Here is a 21,637-nt window from a genome sequence, read left to right on the forward strand (position 1 = left end):
ATACCATTATGAATAGAACTTGGCCGTTTTATATTATGTATATTATGAAATAAAATAAGCATGTTTTTTTCAATTATCCTGTCGATTGACGACCAACCAAGAACACTGCGCATGACTGCAACAGAAGAACCATATCTCCACCTTAAAACAATCCTTGGGTTCCAAGTCTATGGGTTCTAGACTTCAGGCAGTCCTTGACTGCAAAGGATTTGCAACCAAATATTAAAACTCACAATTTAATTCATGATTGTTAGTTTGTCCAATTACGTTTGAGCCCCTACAATTGGCAGGCTATGTATAAAAATGGTTGTAATTCCTACACGGTTCATACAATCATTTTGACAAAACTCAATTAAAGACAAAACTTCAATTAAAGATGAAAGTCTACACTTAAAGCACAACTTGATTGTTTCCTTTCAAATCCATTGTGGTGGTGTACAAAGCTAAAATGATGCAAATTGTGTCACTATCCAAATACCTTATTTACATAGTCTTACATTTGTAAAAATGTCATAAAAAAAGATGTTCTTCGCTTTGTCATTATAGGGTATTGTGTGTAGATTGATGAGCGAAAAAAATTGTTTAATCCATTTTAGAATAAGGCTGTAACATAACAACGTGGAAAAAGTCAAGGGGTCTGAATACTTTCTGAATGCATGTAAATCTTAGAGACATAATGCATGCCACATGACATATTCATGTTAATACCAAGTTAAACTGAGCGTTTACAGTGAGAAATTCAATGTAAAAGATCCCATGACATTTATCTCAGCCTTTCAGTGAAGAGGGTCAGTAGACTGTTAACAGAAACAGTTCAGAATTTGTTTTGCCATTCCTATCAGAACAGTCTCTGGGTTTGACTCACAGAACAGTCTCTAGGTTTGGAACCCATCATCAAATGGCCTTTCTAGTTACACTTTGTATTCTACCGTTAGAAAACAAATATAGGCCTATACTTTCAGTTCTTCATTTTTCGTGTGACTTTAGGTTTCTTTTAAGTTTCAGCCATTTTCAGTAACATGATGAACTAATAATTTTAGAAAGTGCACTTTGTGAGGCTTTAAGGCATGTCTTTTCAGTTGAGGGAAAAAAAGTGAGATCTTAAACGATGGGAAAAAAACGTTAACTTAAAACTGGCCGTTCATGTGAAACTGAAACTGAGGTAATAACAAAAATCCCCAGCCGTTACCTTTATGTTCTCATTCCAGGAAACTGCTTATATATAGAAATATCACAGCTAAAGTTTATTATGTATGAGACTAAAAGTGATACTCCTAACTGTAGCAACAGTATCAAACAGCTCCTTGAATGTCCCCAATGCTTTCACTCCTTTCACACCATTCTATTCTATCAGCTAGCTACTACTGCCCTCCCATGTTTAAATCAACTTACTGCCGCCACAACCAACATTTACAAAAGATGCCGTAAGACTTACACATTTTACTTGAACTCTTTTATTATGACGAAAGTATTTGCATTACAATATACTCTTGAAAAACAAGGACAACGGATACATCATGCACCTTGAAATTACAGTGACCCTTTTTAATCATTTTTTTTATCTTTATTTAAAGTGACAATGTCCCACAAACTTTTTATTGCAATGATTTCATTATAAGTTAAAAAAAGCAGGGAAGTTGCATAACAGTTATGAAGTTTCCACACAGATTAGAATGAGAGAAAGCACTTTCCAGAGGACAGCATCATCACCCCACTACTTTATCCTCATTTGGCACTCTCACATGATAACAGCATCTGATCATTGCTCTCTTAAGCCTGCTAAATTAAGCCATTCACAGACCTGTATTTTGATGAAAGCTGGACTGTGAAAGACAGGTTAAGCAGAGACAAATTGTACCCAAGACACAGATATGACAAGACGATTCAACAACACGACAGGAAAGATTACTCATGCCTTGTTTCGTGTAACTGGTCCCTGAAACAGTCAGTCATTAAAATTCTCTAGGGGCAAAAGAGGGCAGAGGGAGGGAGGGGATGGGGACAAGCTCTGTAGCATAATCATTACATATTTTTTTTTAAATAATACTTTTGCACAAGGATATGATGATTGTGTCATTTTCACCCCCATCTTTTCTTGAATTCAGCCACACAGGAGAGCACAGCAAATATAGAACATTTTGGTTTTCTAATATTCAACTGCAATACCAAACTATGGTTTGAAATTCACGCAGGATTATTTAAGCAAACTCACATAAAATGTCAGTCTGAGGAAAAGGCAAAAAATATATATATATTTGGTACCGTTATGTGAGCTATGAAATGTTATTATCCTGAACATGACATGAGTGAATGATACAAATAACAAAAAAAAAGTACACCTGGAACAAAACTGGCTTCACTTTTTAAGACATGTGATGTACAAGTGGTATTAATGTTCACAATGGAATCTTGAATTGAAACATTTTTAAAAAGTCTGACAATTTACTGCATCACAGAAGGTAAGAGATTCAGTTTGGGATTTCATCAAAACCTAAACAATGCCACCTAAGTTCTCACAACATAAATTACATTTCTCTCATCAACAGGGATAGATTTGAGCACCCCCTGGTCACTGTTCATACATTGGTCCATAATGTGAAGGATACAGTTCAGCAATAGACTCTGAAAAGTTCACTGTTGAGTTACTTCTGACATGCTGTGTTCTGGAGCTAGCTGTTTTCCTACTGCCAAATTCTTCTGGGGGGGGGGGGGGGGGTTCTCTTTTGCCTCCTATATGCTGATCTAGTGAGCGGGCAAGGTATGGACTTAGACCAGCTCCACGTAATTGGCTGGGAACATTCCAAAATGACCGTCTGGGCCATAGCCCCGCCACCAGCCCTCGTCAATCATCTCGATGCCATTGAGGATGTCATCAGGATCGAAGGAAATCTCTGTCTCATCAGCTGTGGAATGAAAAGAGCAATACCTTAGATCACCATGTCCATTCGGATATCTGTTACTGTATTATTGTAAGGTGTCTATTCCGTCGCCAATGTTTCCCTGATTTCGTGAACCCCACTTAAAAAAAACAGGAAGTATGTAGAAAGGATAAAGGACCTATATATTATTTTATAAGACAATATTTGAGAACTCACCAAAATAAAAACGAGAGAATCATAAATTCCCAAAATGTCATGCCATGTGGCTCCCATTGATGTTGTTATGTTTGAATCACCCAGATAGCATAAAAACAAGGCATAAGACATTGCAAAGTGTAGAATTGCAGGAAATTAGTTTTGAAACTGCAGTTTCTCTCAGCCCCATGGCAAAATGTGTAGAATTTCAGGAAATTAGCTTTAAAACAGAAACATTGTCAATGGGGCCAAGAAGAGTGCCTCTAAAACCATGCTGCCGCCGCCGCCCCCCCCCCACAAATTTGCCACAGTTGTTGAAAAAATCCTAGGGTAATAACCACTGCTCACTGACTGCCAGTTTCCATCTAGCAGTTTCACCCACATTCTCCATGTGGGAAATACATCACGGTTACACATTGTTCACACAGAGAACCAGTTCAGTGGGCAGAGTGTCTACTGTAAATTGTCAGTAGGCCGTGACTAACAATGCTTACCAGCTTGGTAGTCGTATAGAGCCCTGGCACAGACGCCTCGGTCGGTCTTCTTTGCAGCCACCTCATTCGTGTTCTCTTCCACCTGAGCGAACAACAAGGGGTGCTATACCTCTGAGAATGCTCTTCACATTTAAGTCCAAGCGCACATTTTTACCAAAGTCCTCTGGACTTAAATGGTATTTCAATAATGATTCTGATAAAAAAAAGTATACTATTGCTGTTTACAAATAATGAATCTCACTGCTCATGTGCTGACAAATATTTACCTCTGGGGGCTCCTCATAGAGGTTGTTTTGGGCTGGCTCTGTGGCATGGTTGTGCTCAGTGGGAGCTGCCGTTGCCTTTACTGAAACAGAAAAAGTACATTGTCTTTCTACCTTTCTACCAGCAGGTGGCAGCAGCAACACCAGGGATCCAGAGTACAAAGTAATTATGAAGTGTCCAGAGAAAGGGCCATGATGAAACACAGATGAGAGATGAATCTGACTGTTGTGGGTTCAGACTGAGGTGTGTGGGGAGCAGGGCCCACCTTCATCTTGCCACTGATCCTCAGGGGTTGCATCCTGCTCATCCAAGCACTCAGATTGGGATGGCTCACCCACACTGGGAGTGGATTCATCCACAACGGGCTCATCCACACTGGGTTCTTATTATGACACAATTATGACACACAAATGATATACGAGCACAGATACACACAGTGTACAAACATACTAAAGCATGCACTCAAATATTCAGACACTGAATAATTATAAAACCATCTGTCAAGTCTCATGGAAAACAACAAGACACTGAATGAGATTGATGATGTACAGTGATCTAATGATGGACATGGCCTATGAGCCATGAGGGTGATATTTCAATTTAACAACAAGAGATGAAAGGGAGTAGCATCAGGTCAATCATTTAGATTGATGGATTTAAAGCGAGTAGCATCAGGTAGGTATTTGACCAAAACACAAACATAGCAATTGTATGTCACTCAGTCACCTACGTGTGAAGTATGTGTGTGTGGGGAAAGGGTCAGTTTGTGTCAGCAGTATGAGTGAACTCAGACCTGCAGCAGGGACAGGAGAGGCGGAGCCTGTGGGCAGAGGGGAGGCTTGGCGCAGGGGCAAGCGGGACGGCTCGGGCTCGCATGGTTGCTTAGAGAGAAAAGGGCTGTTCAAACGCCCTGAGAAACACACACCAGAGCAGACAGACAGGTTGGCCGGGAAGGTTACCCAGCAGAGCAGAGACAACACAAAGCAGATGTGGACTAGAGACAAGATGTGATATGAGACAATGAGTTAAAGTTGATGAAGGCAGAGTAATGCGACAAGATTCGCCTCCTGCATGTTTCAACATGGCCCAGACAATCCCCTGATCTCGCTGCAAGACCACATCCCCACCTGACAGAGCTAGAAAGCCCAGCTAGGAAACACTCATGGAAAAAACCATTTTAAGAACTACACTATGTATATAAACAGCAAACAGTTGTATTGAATTGGTGGCATACCTGGCTGGGGGCTGGCAGGGGTGTGGGCAGCAGCAGGGGTGTCGGTGTCTGCAGTGCTGGGGGCCATGCCCTTCTCTCTCTGCTTGAACATCTCTCTGGGGTTCATAGAGCGCTGAGAGATCAGGGAGGCCGCCTCCTGAAACACACCATGTGGTCAGACAGACACACTGGGTATTGTATAGCCATAGCAACATTCCAGATGTGTTCTTTATTAAAAGGGAACAATACCATCTACTGTATGCATAAAGGTGTTCTGAATGATGTTCAAATATGAGAAGTCATGACCACAGTAAATGGTAGTAGAGCAGAAAGAATGTACAAACAGGAAAATTAAGGTAAGTGAAGCTATGGGGAGTTCAGATTCAAGCAAGGAGCAGATTTGGTTGTGTCAATGGAAAGGGAAGCAGGAAACAGAGGGTTCTGAGTCACAGGGTATAGGGAACCTTTAAACAATTATTAAACCTACAGGGAGCCACAGTTAACTCACATTGGCTTTCTCTACAGATTCACCACGCTTCATCCCTTTCTTCTGAGCTGCCTGGAAGTCCTTCTCCTGCTCCTCCTGATGATGACGCACCACACATAATTCAACACTACCCACGAGGCTACGCCTACCGGTTCTGTATAGTTTGTTCTTGTGTTATACTTACGTCCTAAATGTGTGCCTTCACATTTAAAAACAGAATTTAGGTGGGGTGCAGACCTGAGTTCAAATATCTCAATTACTTTTATATACATTTCAAAGAAAGTGTTCAGATATTTTTTTGGGGAAAAAAACTAATAGTTGAATATTTGAATGCATTTGGAAATACACTTGGAAAGTATTGACATGTATTTTAAAATATACTGACTCAAATACACTCCCATGCTTTTAACCCAGGTATTTAAATAGTAGGCTATTTATAGGAAATTATTTGAAAATAATTCCAATAGAAGTAATTGAGTAAGTCTACATTATTTGAAAATATGTAGGCCTATTTAAATAACAAATACACATGTATTTGAACCCAGTTCTGGCAGGGTGCATGTTGCATAAACGGATCTGCTGCCCCCTACATGAGGATGAAACAGCAGTTAAACATAGCGGATTTGATTTGAATTCTCCTCAGTCAGCCGGCCTGTCCTACTGTGAGTCAGCAGACAACTCACCCATTGTTGTTTTTCATTGTCTCTGCTCTCAGCTTCCTGCTGTTGCTGGTACTTCCTGTTAAACAAATGGGAAAAGCAGACTTAATGGAAACCTGGCTGTCTTAATAAGGTCAACTCGATAAGATAACCACCTCCAGCTAAGTTTACTAACCACCATTTTACTCACTTCTGCTGGTCAATCATAGAGGCCCTCTCCTTGTCTCTCTTCTCTCTGAGAGTTGCCTCCTTGGCCTCTCGATCCTTCCGATCTTTCTCCAGCTTGTGTCGCTCTTCATCTGCCTTGCTGCGTTCCTCCCGCTGCCGCTTCTCCTCATCTTTCTGAGACACACAGAACACGAGACCAGGTTAGGGTATTCACTGTCATAAAGGACTATATAATCAGAACAAGCTGAGCAACACAAGCAAATCTAACCAGTATTTACATTTAAAATGTACATTTTTGTAATTCAGCAGACGCTCTTATCCAGAGTGACTCACAAATAGTTAATTCATCTTAAGATAACTAGGTGAGACAACATCACAATCGTTTCAAGTACATTTTCCCTCATGAGCAAAGTCAGTGCAAGTAGAAAAAGCATGTGAGAGTTATTTAAGATACTCTTCAGAGGTAGGTTTTCAAATGTTTTCAGAAGATGGGCAGGGACTCCGCTGTCCTTATTTTAGGGGGAAGCTTGTTCCACCATTGGGATGCCAGGACAGAGAAGAGTTTTGATTGGCTGAGTGGGAGCTGCCCTCCTGTAGGGGTGGGAGGGCCAAGAGACCAGAGGTGGCGTGCTCGGTTTGGGATATAGAGTTTGAGCATAGCTTGAAGGTAAGGAGGGGCTTCACATTGCTGCTATGTAGGCAAGTACCAGGGTCTGGAAGATGATGCAAGCGTCGACTGGACACCAGTGGCGTGTGTGGAGGACAATGCGACAAGGAGAACTAAGGAAGGTTGATGGCACAAGCGGGGAGCCCAGCCAACAGCGAGTTAGTTGCAGTATTCTACATGGGATATGACAAGTGCCTGGATTAGGACCTGCACCATTCCTGTGTGAGGTAGGGTCATACTCTACGGATGTTGTAGAGCATTAACCTGCTGGAGCCACGCCAAGGTTCTTTGCACTCTGGGAGGGGGACACCGTGGAGTCCCTGTAGTGGCAATAAGGTGTTGGGGCCGACTCACCTCTGCCTGCGCCCAGAAGTTGTCTTTATTGGTCCGTTTGATTTCAGACATGGCGTTGGTCTTCTGATACACAGAGCCCTGTCACAACAAAATACAAGCGTTAGTTAAACACAACAAAAAACTAATTGGCACTCCTAGACACCAACCCCCCACCTAGATCCAGTACTGACACAGCATGTCGGTTAATTATGCAGAGTTAACAGGCTTTAAACAGCCTGTCCTGGCCTGGCCTCTCTGGCTCCAGCCCTGGCCAACAATCATGAGCTCAACTAAGCCCCTGGATTCTACTGCACATGAGTCATTGTAAACAACCTGCTCTGCACATCACAACATCCAACATGTTGGAAACAAACCCACACTGAGAATCTCTCATCCGCAGCCTTGTGCAATGAATCTTACCAAAAATGTCCACAGGCAGACAAGTTATTAACCGAAACAAATTAGCTATGAGAGTATATCTGACCACAAAGCAAGTTGCCTAACAGTGCAACCTGCCTGTACAAAACATCTCTACAGACACTTCACATCTGATGAAACAAACTCAATGCATAACTAAAATGTTCTGATTTTAATTTCCAAAAGGATAAGATGAATTATTTGGTACGTACCACAGGTCCTTGAGGACCAGCGTCTCGGAACTTGTTGGACTCTTTGTGGAAGCTGTAGTTGGCCCCTGAGGCCTTGGCCACCTTTTGCATAATAGCCTCAGGTTCCACATCCTCCTCTGCACGGGCGTTTATTGTGACATGGGCTCCCTGGAGTTACAGCAGACATTTTAGCTACAAACAACACACATCACACATTACAGACAGATAAGGCCATGAAAGAGCTGTCCATAGGAGGGATATTTGATATCTGACAGCCACCACCCATAGGATTTGTTGACATGCAGTTAGCAAGGTGACTTTCATGATAACAACTGATAACAGACCACTTCAAGAGCTGATTCAGAAACCACAACCAATAATTTACCATAAGTAGTATCCAACTTCTGCTGAACTCTTAAACACTCAAAAGCTATTACTGGCACTAACAGGGGTGTCTACTCAGTCATTCCTGCAATTGTTCTTAATTTCATGTCCTGTTGAGGTTAGTATTGCAAGTGTACACATAAATACACTATATATGCACAAATGTATGTTGACACCCCTTCAAATTAGTGGATTAGACTATTTCAGCCACACCCATTGCTGACAGGTGTACAGCCATGAATACTGCCAATGTTTGACAATGGAGTTGAATGGCTTTACTGAAGAGCTCAGACTTTCTACGTGGCACCGTCACAGGATGCCACCTTTCCAACTAGTCAGTTCGTCAAATTTCTGCCCTGCTAGAGCTGACCCACTCAACTGTAAGTGCTGTTGTGAAGTGGAAACGTCTAGGAGCAACAATGGTTCATCCACGAGGTGGTAGGCCACACAATCTCACATAAAAGTGACAGCCAAGTGCTGAAGCTCGTAAAAATCCTCTGTCGTCGGTGGAAACACTCACTACAGAGTTCCAAACTGCCTCTGGGAGCAATGTCAGCAAAATAACTGTTCGTTGGGAGCTTCATGAAATGAGTTTCCAAGGCCGAGCAGCCGCACACAAGCCTAAGATCACCATGCGCAATGCCAAGCATCGGCTAGAGTGGTGTAAAGCTTGCCGCCATTGGACTCTGGAGCAGTGGAAATGCATTCTCTGGAGTGATTAATCATGCTTCACCATCTGGCAGTTCGAGGACAAATCTGGGTTTGGCAGATACCAGGAGAATGCTACCTGCCCCAAAGCAATAGTGCCAACTGTAAAGTTTGATGGATGGGGAATAATGGTCTGGGGCTATTTTTCATGGTTTGGGCTAGGCCCCTTCGTTCCAGTGAACAGAAATCATAACGCTACAGCATACAATGACATTCTAGATGATTCTGTGCTTCCAACTTTGTGGCAACAGTTTGGGGAAGGCCCTTTCCTGTTTCAGCATGACAATCCGTGGACAAAACGATGTCCATACAGAAATTATTTGTTGAGGTGAGTGTGGAAGAACTTGACTGGCCTGCAGAGCCCTGACCTCAACCCGATTGAACACCTTTGGGATGAATTGGAACACCTACTGAGAGCTAGGCCCAATCGTCCAACATCAGTAACCGGCCTCACTAATGCTCGTGGTTGAATGGAAGCAAGTTCCCTCAGCGATGTTACAACATCTAGTGGAAATCCTTCCAAGAAGAGTGGAGGCTGATATAGCATGAAAGGGGAGACCAACTCCATCAATGCCCATGATTTGGGAATGAGATGTTCAATGAGCAGGTGTCCACATACTACAGAATTACACTACATGACCAAAATAGTTAATGATCAAAATCAACTACAACATAAGCAGTCTGTATGGAGAAAATGCCTAGACCAGGGGTACTCAACTATTAGCCTATGAGGTCCGGAGCCTGCTGGTTCGGTTCTACCTGATAATGAATTGCACACACCTGGTGTCCCAGGTCTAAATCAGTCCCTAATTTGAAGGGAATAATTTTAAAAATGCATTGGAACTGGCTTCGAGGTCCAGAGTTAGAGTGGTCTAAACCATGCCAAATTATATTACCTTGAGAAAATTAGCTATGGAGCTGACATGATTGGCACATAGTCCTTTCCTGGCGTCTTTCACACCTTCTCCAGTCTGAAACACAAATACTCATAGGATTCATTCAACTTGACAACATGATTTACAAAATACAGAGGAGTGCCACCTTTGGAAGAAAAGGGAGTGTAGTGCAGCACTCACCCAGTTGATCAGGACGTATTTGCACAGGCCAGAGTTTGGGTCCTCGACACGACAGAAAGCGTACATTATTTTACCGCTGCTAAGTTCCTCCACCAGTTCCTCCAGTCCACCATCTGAAAACACCAGTATCAGGAATATTGTAGAATTTATGTTCTATGCAAAGTCTGTCATGTACATGACTGTCTAAGGCCTACATTATGTACACAATATATGGCAAATGACTCCCTTTTTCAACATGCTCTATTTTTGACAGTGTGTGTTGTAAGTAGGGTTGCAGATTTTGGGGAATATTCAGAGGTGGAAACTTTCCATGGGAATTAATACCATTTAAATGTATATGTTTTTTTTGCATTGGATATATTTACCATATGGCAACAGAAACAAACATTTGACCTTATCATAAGTAGACATAATTGCAAATGATTAAATCCTTCCAATAGGGGAAAAAATTGTTACAATTTGAACTTTTAATTAAATGAGTTGACTATTCACATGGGATGATTTCACTGAACAACAAAAGAAAGGGAATATTGAATGATCAGTCACATCTCCCAAAAACATTTTCAACATACACTACCATTCAAAAGTTTGGGGTCACTTAGAAATTCAAGTCTTTTAAAGAAAAGCACATTTGTTGTCCATTAAAATAACACAATTAATCAGAAATACAGTATAGACATTGTTAATGTATTGTAGCTGGAAACTGCTGATTTTTTTTGGAATATCGACATATCGGCCCATTATCAGCGACCATCACTCCTGTGTTCCAATGGCACGTTGTGTTAGCTAATCCAAGTTGATCATTTTAAAATGGCTAATTAATCATTAGAAAACCCTTTTGCAATTATGTTAGCAAAGCTGAAAACTGTTGTTCTGATTAAAGAAGCAATAAAACGGTCCTTCTTAAGACTAGTTGAGTGTCTGGAGCATCAGCATTTCTGGGTTCGATTACAGGCTCAAAATGGCCAGAAACAAAGACCTTTCTTCTGAAACTCATCAGTCTATTCTTGTTCTGAGAAATGAAGGCTATTCCATGCAAGAAATTACCAACAAACTGAAGACCTTGTACAACGCTGTGTAGTACTCCCTTCACAGAACAGCACTAACTGGCTCCAAACAGAATGGAAAGAGTGGGAGGCCCCGGTGCACAACTGAGCAAGAGAACAAGTACATTAGTGTCTAGTTTGAGAAACAGACATCTCAAGTCCTCAACTGGCAGCTTCATGAAATGAAGTGACACCATAGACCTTGTTGATCTCTGCACAAGACAGGATGCTCTTGCCAGCATACTTGGGGTCCAACATGTACGCGGCGGCGTGTATGGGCTTCAGGCAGAAGTCTTCACGTTTTTTGATGCATTTCAGAACTGCAGTTTCCTCTGCTTGGAGCAACAGTGAAGTGGGCAGGGTAGTACAGATTTCTTCTCTTACATCTGCAAGCAGAGTCTGAACATCAGACAGGATGGCATTGTCTCCCTCAAGCCATGCAATGGCTACTGCTATAGGTTTCAGGCTGCTTACCACTCTCTCCCAAAATACATCATCCAGGAGGATCCTCTTGATGGGGCTGTCCATATCGGCAGACTATGATATGACTATTTCTTGGAGAGACACCTTCCCCTCAAGGACTGTCAAACATGACACCACCACCCTAATGGGTGTTGCTGGGCAGCTTTAATGTGGTGCTCTTATTATTCTCACATTGCTGCTATAACTTGATGACCCTTCACATACCTAACCATTTCCTTGGCTCTCTTGTAGAGTGTATCCATTGTTTTCAGTGCCATGATGTCCTAGAGGAGCAGATTCAAATGGGTGTGATGTGAGGGTAGGACTCCTCCACTTAAGACCAAGCAGCCTTCATGTTCGCAGCATTGTCTGTCACCAGTGGAAATACCTTCTGTGGTCCAAGGTTATTGATAACTGCCGTCAGCTCATCTGCAATGTAGAGACCAGTGTGTCTATTGTCCCTTGTGTCTGTGCGCTTGTAGAATACTGGTTAGGTCTGGAGATGATGTAGTTAATTATTCCTTGTCCATTAACATTTGACCACCCACCAGAGATGATTGCAATACAGTCTGCTTTCTCTATGATTTGCTTGACCTTCACTTAAACTCTGTTGAACTCTGCATCCAGAAAATGAGTAGATAACGCATGTCTGGTTGGAGGGGTGTATGCTGGGCAAAGAACATTCAGAAATCTCTTCCAATACACCATGCCTGTGAGCATCAGAGGTGAACCAGTTGCATACACGGCTCAAGCAAGACATTCATCAGCATTTCTGACTACGTTCCTCCATTGAGTGAAAAAAACCTTCTGATTCTAGGAGAACCATGAGCTGTTGCTATCGATAGTGTCTGATTCATCCTTTTCACCTCGAATAGAAGTAGAGGGACTTTTGTCAGAGGTCGCTTGTTGTGAGAACTGAGGGAATTTGATGCACTTGGCCAGATGATTCAGCATCTTTCTTGCATTCTTCACATACGAGTTGGCACAGTTTTTGCAAATGTACACAGCTTTTCCTTCTACATTAGCTGTAGTGAAATGTCTCCACACATCAGATGGTGCCGCAGCATTTTCCTGTTAAGATTATAAAAATAATGAGTGAAAAAACCCTGAATACAATTCCATATGCAGATAAATAGTTAAGCAGTTAGATTAAACAACTCCTTTGCAAAATGTTTTAAAATGAAACATGTATGGAAACAGGTGAATTAACACTCCTCAATTAGCAGGCTCAAGCAATCTAAAACCTACATGGTAGCAAAAACTAACCATGAGAAATTGTTAACAAGTTAGAAATTATTTAAACACACTTTGCTGTAGGCTACTATTTATGACATGCAAAAAATCATGCATATCATATAAAATATATTCACCCCACCCAGTATTGTAATCAAAACTTACCAGAAAGCATGGAGTCCTTGGCTCAGACAGTGTAGTAGTGTGGGCTCAATAGCATCTCAGTGTGCAAGATCTTGAGCATCAGCTGTACATGTGATGGAAGAATGCACTGTGCATGCAGAGGGTTGCAATTCCATTGAATTGGGGATAGTTTAACCAAAATATGCCACAAGACCTAGAATTGACTTGTGTATCCCACAAAAAAAGGTTCACTGTTGTTATAAGCTAACTTTTTTTGATGAATTTCTGCAAAATTCCCCAAATTCCAGGCCGGAATTTTACTGCAAAGTTTCCAACCCTTTGCAACCATAGTTGTAAGTATCTTGATTAATCACCCTGCCCCCCAAAAAGGTGAATACACCAGCGGAAGCCTTTTTGTATACCACGTCAATTAATTATCAGATCTATGCAGAAACAGAGTGCTTATTTTCTTTATATTCCTGTAGTCACATGTTGAAGTGTCCTGGGGCAAGGATTCTTTTTGGGATTTTCATGTACCTCAGTCAAGCACCTGATTTTCTTATTTTTCAATCTTGGCTAAAGCGCAATTGGGTACACTTTCTACTTAATGATAGCTACTTTGAGGAAATTTGTTTGCCAACTTAATATGACTGACATGTGGTCATCTCACCTTGCTACCTTAAAATTAATGCACTAACTCTAAACTAAGTCGCTCTGGATAAGAGCGTCTGCTAAATGACTAAAATGTAAATGTTTTCCCCTACTACATTACACATGCTTGGTTATCTTTCTTTTCACATATGCAAATAGTTATCTTCTGAAAGAAAACTGTCTGGGAGACTTACCCAAACAATAAAAATGTGTCACTACTGCAAAAGATTAACATTTACCTTTGCTTGCATCTTTTAAATTGCCTTACTGTGCTTTGAGAGCAATTCAGTGGCACACCTTAAGTGAGGGTGATGATCTCAGACAACATTGCAGACTCGATACCAGACAGAATACATTTACATGTTGGAGCCTTTCTTGGATTCTGTCTACCACACTCACCTCCCTTCTCTGCCAATCGTATATCATTAGTGTTCCCCTCGTAGGTGAACAAGGCCCTGCAGAGAAGAACGCCAGGTTACAGGATCACACAACCATTGCAAAATTGTAGATTGGTAGCCTAATAAGCAGTTTAAATAGACTGTCAGCATCAGTATTCACAACAAAACTTAGCAAGCTATTGCAGAATATCATCCTGAAGCAACCTGGCTAAGTGATGTGCCTTACTCAAAACATGACACTTGATTGAACTGCATAACTTCGGCTCGTAACCACTAAAGCTGCAATATGTAACTTTTTGGGTGACCCACCAAATTCACATTGAAAAGTGAGATAGATCTATCATCCTCATTGAAAGCAAGTCAAATAAGCGGTAGATCTGTTCCATTTCATGATAGCCAAATTGGTAGTTACAGTCTTGTCCCATCGCGGCAACTCCCGTACGGAGGCGAAGGTCGAGAGCCATACATCCTCTGACACACAACCCTGCCAAGCCGCACTGCTTCTTGACACTGATCTCTTAACCTGGAAGCCAGCTGCACCAATGTGTTAGAGGAAACACCATACAACTGGCAACCGAAATCAGCGCGCATGTGCCAGGCCCTCCACAGGAGTTGCTAGAGCGCAATGGGACAAGTAAATCCCAGCCAGCCAAACCCTCCCCTAACCCAGGTGATGCGGGGCCAATTGTGCCTCATTGGTCTCCCGGTCTCGACACAGCCCGGGATCAAACCGGGTCTTTAAAGATGCCTCAAGCACCACAATGCAGTGCCTTAGACCACTGCACCACTCTGGAGTCTATGTGAGCCAATTCTATGCTTCCCGTTCTTAAGTTTCATTTTTGCATCTTTTACTTTTGGTTTTGTACATCAGCTTCAAAGAGCTGAAAATACTATATTTTCGGTTCAGATGGTACACTATACTTGCTTGTATTGTCACATATACTGAAATTAGGCAAACTATTAGAATTTGAACTAACAGGAAATGGCGGAGCGATTTCAGCTTAGTGCAACTTAGTGTGCAAAATGTAGAGCTTTTGTAGAGCTATGTATACCAAACAAAAATATGTAAAGTGTTGGTCCCATGTTTCATGAGCTGAAATATTCCAGAAATGTTCCATACTCACAAAATGCTTATTGCTTTAAAAGTTGTGCACAATTTTCTTTACATCCCTGTTAGTGAGCATTTCTCCTTTGCCAAGATAATCCATCTACCTAACAGGTGTAGCATATCAAGAAGCTGATTAAATAGCATGATCATTACAAGTGCACTTTGTGCTGGGGACAATAAAATATCACTTTTAAAAAAATGTGCAAGTTGTATCACAATACCACAGATGCCTAAAGCTGAGGGAGCGTGCAATTGGCATACTGACTGCAGGAATGTCCACCAGAGCTGTTGCCAGAGAATTTAATGTTAATTTCTCTACCATAAGTCACCTCCAATGTCATTTTAGAGAATTTGGCATACATCCAACCGGCCTCACAACATGTAACCAAGCCAGCTCAGGACCTCCACATTCAGCTTCTTCACCTGTGGCATCATCTGAGACCAACCATTCGGACGGACAGCTGATGAAACTGTGGGTTTGCACAACCAAATTATTTCTGCACAAACCGTCAAACCGTCTCAGGGAAGCTCATCTGTGTGCCCGTCGTCCTCACCAGGGTCTTGACCTGACTGTGGCATAAAGTGTCATAACCGACTTCAGTGGAGAAATGCTCACCTTCGACAGCCACTGACAAGCTGGAGAAGTGTGCTCTTTACAGATGAATCTCGGTTTCAACTGTACCGGGCAGATGGCAGACATGTGGGAAGCCGTTTGCTGATGTCAATGTTGTGAACAGAGTGCCCCATGGTGGCGTTATAGTATGGGCAGGCATAAGCTATGGACAATGAACACAATTGCATTTTAATTCGATGGAAACTTAAATGCATAGATACCATGAGATCCTGAAGCCCATTGTCGTGCCAGTCATCCTCTCATGTTTCAGCATGATAATGCATAGCCCTGTACACAATTCCTGGAAGCTGAAAATGTCCCCATTGTTTCATAGTCTGCATACTCACTAGACATGTCAACCATTGAGCATGTTTGGCATGCTCTGCATCGACGTGTACAACAGCATGTTCAAGTTCCAGCCAATATCAGCAACTTCGCACAGCCATTGAAGAGGAGTGGAACAACATTCCACAATCAACAGCCTTATCAACTCTATGCAAAGGATATGTGTCACGCTGCATGAGACACATAGTGGTCACACCTGGTTCTGATCCATGCCCCTACATTTTTTTTAAAGGTATCTGTGACTAACAGATGCATACCTATATTCCCAGGCATGTGAAATTCATAGCTTAGGGCCGAATTAGTTAATTTCAATTATTTTTTTACTGAGACTCAGTAAAATCTTTGAAATTGTTGCGTTTATTTTTGTTCGGTGTAATGATATGGTGAGAAATGTCTAAAAACACTTATGAGAGCTTCCTCTTTTAGTTAGTCAAGTCTGGTCCCTATGCCATGGTTGAGCTAAATAACTTTAAATTCAGCAACAGGATGTGTGCGAAGACTAAAACCCTCTGGGTTTGATAAACCGTCTTGACAACTAAAGCAGGTTAATTCAGGTAATCTAAACACCTACACCAACAGGTTTTATTTGAAGTGACACAGAAAATTAACTTGATGCTCCAGAAACGTATTTTCTCTAGTACAAATTCGGACTAACTAGCTACTGTAGCTAGCTAACATTAGCCAAATGAGTTAGCTGCATACAAGTTTAGGCATTGCAATGTGAATGAATCCAATAAAAGAAAACGAAAACAGGTAACTCAAATAGGCTAACAGTCATGTTATATAGCACCATCATTAACTAGTTAGCTAACGTTAGATAGCTACTTAACAAGCTAAGGAAATTGCCAGACTACAAGGTCATCAGATTTACCTCGACGAAACATGGCAATAATCATCATACTGCTTCGTTGTAACACAATTCATTTTCATTGCACAACTAGCGAGCTAGTTAACTGATATGATAGCTAAGTACGGGGGGAAATAAATGTTAGCTAGGGAGCTAGCTACTTAAACATAGCGGATGCAACATGTTATGGCGAGGCAATTAAAGCTAGCTACCGTCCTTACCAGTTGGTGTTGGATTTCTCATCTACAACCTCTTTGTAAGCATTTGTCAGGGAAATTCCGTTTTTACTTAAGTTCACTGCCATCTTTCTTTCGCTCAAACACTTGTGCAAGCTGTAAAACGCCCGTCCTAGCTACTTTATGGAGGAAGTAAAATAGAATCGAATCACTTCAGAATGAGCGCTCAGCACACAGGAAACTCGTCTCATAACATGAACAGAACCAGAGATATCTCTGACAGAACATTCCACCATAATCCACTCTGACTAGGCGCCCTCTGATGGAACATTGACGTGAAACTGGTCATGTTTACAGTACTCTTTCTGTACCATTTATGCAAGTAATGTATATACTGTTTTTCTTTTCCATACACTGACTAGGCTACATGCAACCCCAATTGTTGTCTTAAAGTAGACTTTGTTAACTTTTCTGCTTGTAAAATAAACTTTACATGTTGAGTTCTTTGGGGCAGCTACAGTTAGCAGGATGTAGAGTGGGGCCAAGCGTTCTAGATAAGCGTATTATTGTTTATGTTCCAAAAAAAGGTTTTACAGACCCAAAGTAGAAACATCCCTAATCTCTGATATTAGTAACAAAGTTGATCTAACCCTGATAACACAGACTGATAGACCAGACATGGAAAACTACACAGACAAGGGAATATATATATTAGAATATATATATATATAGTTGAAATATGAAGTTTACAAACACTTAGGTTGGAGTCATTAAAACTCGATTTTCAACCACTCCACAAAAGTCTTGTTAACAAACTATCGTTTTGGCAAGTCGGTTAGAACATCTACTTTGTGCATGACACAAGTAATTTTTCCAACAATTGTTTACAGACAGATTATTTCACTTATTCACTGCATCACAATTCCAGTGGGTCAGAAGTTTACATACACTAAATTGACTGTTCCTTTAAACAGCTTGGAAAAATCCAGAAAATTATGTCATGGCTTTAGAAGCTTCTAATAGGCTAATTGACATCATTTGAGTCCATTTGAGGTGTACCTGTGGATGTATTTCAAGGCCTACCTTCAAACTCAGTGTCTCTTTGCTTGACACCATGGGAAAATCAAAATCAGTCAAGGCCTCATATTTTTTTTTTTTTTTGACCTCCACAAGTCTGGTTCATCCTTTCCAAATGCCTGAAGGTAACACGTTAATTTGTACTAACAATAGTACACAAGTATAAACACCATGGGACCAAGCAGCAGTCATACCGCTCAGGAAGGAGACACGTTCTGTCTCCTAGAGATGAACATACTTTGGTGCAAAAAGTGCAAATCAATCCCAGAACAGCAGCAAAGGATCTTGTGAAGATGCTGGAGGAAACAGGTACAAAAGTATCCATATCCACAGTAAAATGAGTCCTATATTGACATAACCTGAAAGGCCACTCAGCAAGGAAGAAGCCACTGCTCCAAAACCGCCATTAAAAAAAGCCAGACAATGGTTTGCAACTGCACATGGGGACAAAAAAAATGTCCTCTGGTCTGATGACACAAAAATAGAACTGTTTGACCATAATGACCATCGTTTTGTTTGGAGAAAAAAGGAGGAGGCTTGCAAGCCGAGGAACACCATCCCAACCGTAAAGCACGGGGGTGGCAGCATCATTTTGTGGGAGGGAGGAGGGAGGGACTGGTGCACTTCACAAAATAGATGGAATCATGAGAAATGAAAATTGTGGATATATTGAAGCAACATCTCAAGACATCAGTCAGGAAGTTAAAGCTTGGTCACAAATGGGTCTCCAAATGGACAATGACCCCAAGCATACTTCTAAAGTTGTGGCAAAATGGCTTAAGGACAACAAAGTCAAGGTATTGGAGTGGCCATCACAAAGCCCTGACCGCAATCCTATAGAACATTATTTTGTTGGCAGAACTGAAAAAGCATGTGCGAGTAAGGAGGCCTACAAACCTGACTCAGTTACACCAGCTCTGTCAGGAGGAATGGGCCAAAATTCACCCAACTTATTGTGGGAAGCTTGTGGAAGACTACCTGAAACATTTGACCCAAGTTAAACAATTTAAAGGCAATGCTACCAAATACTAATTGCGTGGATGTAAACTTCTGACCCACTGGGAACATGATGAACAAGCTGAAATAAATCACTCTACAATTATTCTGACATTTCACATTCTTAAAATAAAGTGGTGATCCTAACTGACCTAAAACAGGGAATTTTTACTAGGATTAAATGTCAGGAATTGTGAAAAACTGAGTTTAAATGTATTTTGCTAAGGTGTATGAACTTCTGACTTCAACTGTGCATACATACACTACCATTCAAAAGTTTGGGGTACTTAGAAATGTCCTTGTTTTTGAAAGAAAGCACATTTGTTGTCCATTAAAATAACAACATTTGTCAGAAATACAGTGTAGACTTGTAAATGACTATTGTAGCTGGAAACTGCTGATTTAATGGAATATCTACATAGGCGTACATAGGCCCATTATCAGCAACCATCACTCCTGTGTTCCAATGACACGTTGTGTTAGCTAATCCAAGTTGATCATTTAAAAAAGGCTAATTGATAATTAGAAAACCCTTTTGCAATTATGTTAGCACAGCTGAAAACTGTTGTTCTGATTAAAGAAGCAATAAAACTGGCCTTCTTTAGATTAGTTGAGTATCTGGAGCGTCAGCATTTGTGGGTTCGATTACAGGCTCACAATGTCCAGATACAGAGCCCTTTCTTCTGAAACTCATCAGTCTATTCTTGTTCTGAGAAATTAAGGCTATTTCATGCGAGAAATTGCCAAGAATCTGAAGATCTCGTACAACGCTATGTACTACTCCCTTCACAGAACAGCGCAAACTGTCTAACCGGTATAGAAAGAGTGGGAGACCCCGGTGCACAACTGAGCAAGAGGACAAGTACATTAGAGTGTCAAGTTTGAGAAACGGATGCCTCACAAGTCCTCAACTGGCAGCTTCATTAAATAGTACCCACAAAAGACCAGTCTCAACGTTAACAGTGAAGAGGCGACTCCGGGATGCTGGGCTTCTAGGCAGAGTTGTTAAGAAAAAGCCATATCTCAGGCTGGCCAATAAAAATAAAAGATTAAGATTGGGGAAAAGAACCCAGCCTCCCGGAGTCGCATCTTCACTGTTGACTTCGAGACTGGTGTTTTGCGGGTACTATTTAATGAAGCTGCCAGTTGATGTGTGAGGCGCCCGTTTCTCAAACTAGACACGAATGTACATGTCCTCTTGCTCAGTTGTGCACCGGTCAGACAAGTGAAAATTATTTTAAGAAAACGTGTCAATACTTTGCCCCTTGATAACCAGCTCACTTCTGTATGTTGTAAAAGCGTTACATGGTCGCTGCCCATATCATTGCATAGTGCAGAAAACATGAGTTCAGGGGCCTTGCTTTAACAAAGTTAAAGTAGTGTCCAAAACATCTTTCAAACTGTCAGGCTTGGCAGCAAGAGCCTCTCGTGTGGATGCTGCAGTGTGAATCACATTTTTATTTGGCGTACCCCAGTTTGGGAATACCTAGTGTAGATGAAGGGGTGGAGAAAGTTAAAGAAGGATTTATTTTCCTCTGAACAGGGTATTGTAGTAGAGACCAGGGCCACCCGTTTGTGTCAAGAACTCCAACGCTGCTGGGTTTTTCACAGTCAACAGTTTGTGTATCAACAATGGTCTTTGATTTGATTAAATATTTTTATAGTCAAGAAAAGAGTTATGGTGTTGGAAAGTCTTAATCACATACAGATACTACATTTGAGATGCATTTATTTTAAAAGGCTGGTCCTGAATTTCAAGTTAGCAAGTATTTAAAAAATAAAAATTGTAGATTTATTTAAATTTACATGGCAAGTACCTACTGATCAAATGAAATAAATGTCCCTTTGGGGAAAACAAGCCCTGATAGCAATTTACATTATCTATACACAAAATGGTAAAGTCTAAGATTTTAATTAAAGGTGTCAGGCAAATGAATTGTAAAGAAATCCCTGATATCTGGCAAATGGCTGTGAAAAGGTTCTCCATTTTGCAAAGCATGCCAAGCTGCCTATCATGACCTCCATTGAGATCATTCTAGTCTGTATCTCTTTGGATCAAACCAAGATGTTATTCTGAAAGGAACATTTGATGGCTCGATGCTGATTGCACTCAAAAATGACAACTGGAAGACAAATAAATAAATAACCAAACAAATATAAAGAGCGAAATCAGCATTACTGACTGCCTCTTTTTAAGAATTGGTTTTACTGCCAGATGATTCTGATGTATTCAGTTGATATTCAATCCATTGCAGCTAAATTGTAGAACAATTTTGAAAAGGCATTTTGTGCCAAAATCATAGCCTTATGACCTATTCTAAATGTCATAATGAGAACGTATGCATTGAGCTCCATAGTAAGTAAAAACCAGTCTATAGTCTAGAACATGTTTTTCCAGCCCAGTCAACCTAACTGATCCTTCATTAA

The 21,637-nt window shown here is 41.1% G+C and overlaps 1 protein-coding gene across 4 annotated transcripts; it reads right to left on the bottom strand.

Annotated features, from left to right (window-relative positions):
- Window positions 1-1,436: 1,436 nt before the first annotated feature.
- LOC139389272 (drebrin-like protein B) lies at window positions 1,437-17,401 on the bottom strand. Of its 4 annotated transcripts, XM_071135844.1 has the most exons (15): window positions 17,183-17,393; window positions 14,050-14,105; window positions 10,136-10,248; window positions 9,956-10,030; window positions 7,989-8,135; window positions 7,381-7,458; window positions 6,382-6,533; window positions 6,216-6,270; window positions 5,554-5,628; window positions 5,067-5,202; window positions 4,626-4,742; window positions 4,098-4,214; window positions 3,835-3,914; window positions 3,569-3,650; window positions 1,437-2,903 (listed from the first exon to the last, which is right to left on the bottom strand). In XM_071135844.1, the coding sequence occupies exons 1-15, from the start codon at window positions 17,263-17,265 to the stop codon at window positions 2,767-2,769; spliced, it is 1,503 nt and encodes a 500-aa protein (XP_070991945.1). In that variant the 5' UTR covers window positions 17,266-17,393; the 3' UTR covers window positions 1,437-2,766. The 4 variants fall into 4 exon arrangements, with proteins under 4 accessions (XP_070991945.1, XP_070991946.1, XP_070991947.1 ...); XM_071135845.1 differs by lacking the exon at window positions 4,626-4,742 and having other exon boundaries at window positions 17,183-17,401; XM_071135846.1 differs by lacking the exon at window positions 14,050-14,105 and having other exon boundaries at window positions 17,183-17,385.
- Between the last annotated feature and the right edge of the window lie 4,236 nt (window positions 17,402-21,637).

Source organism: Oncorhynchus clarkii, chromosome 30 (assembly GCF_045791955.1).
Source record: "Oncorhynchus clarkii lewisi isolate Uvic-CL-2024 chromosome 30, UVic_Ocla_1.0, whole genome shotgun sequence".
Lineage (NCBI taxonomy): Eukaryota > Metazoa > Chordata > Actinopteri > Salmoniformes > Salmonidae > Oncorhynchus > Oncorhynchus clarkii.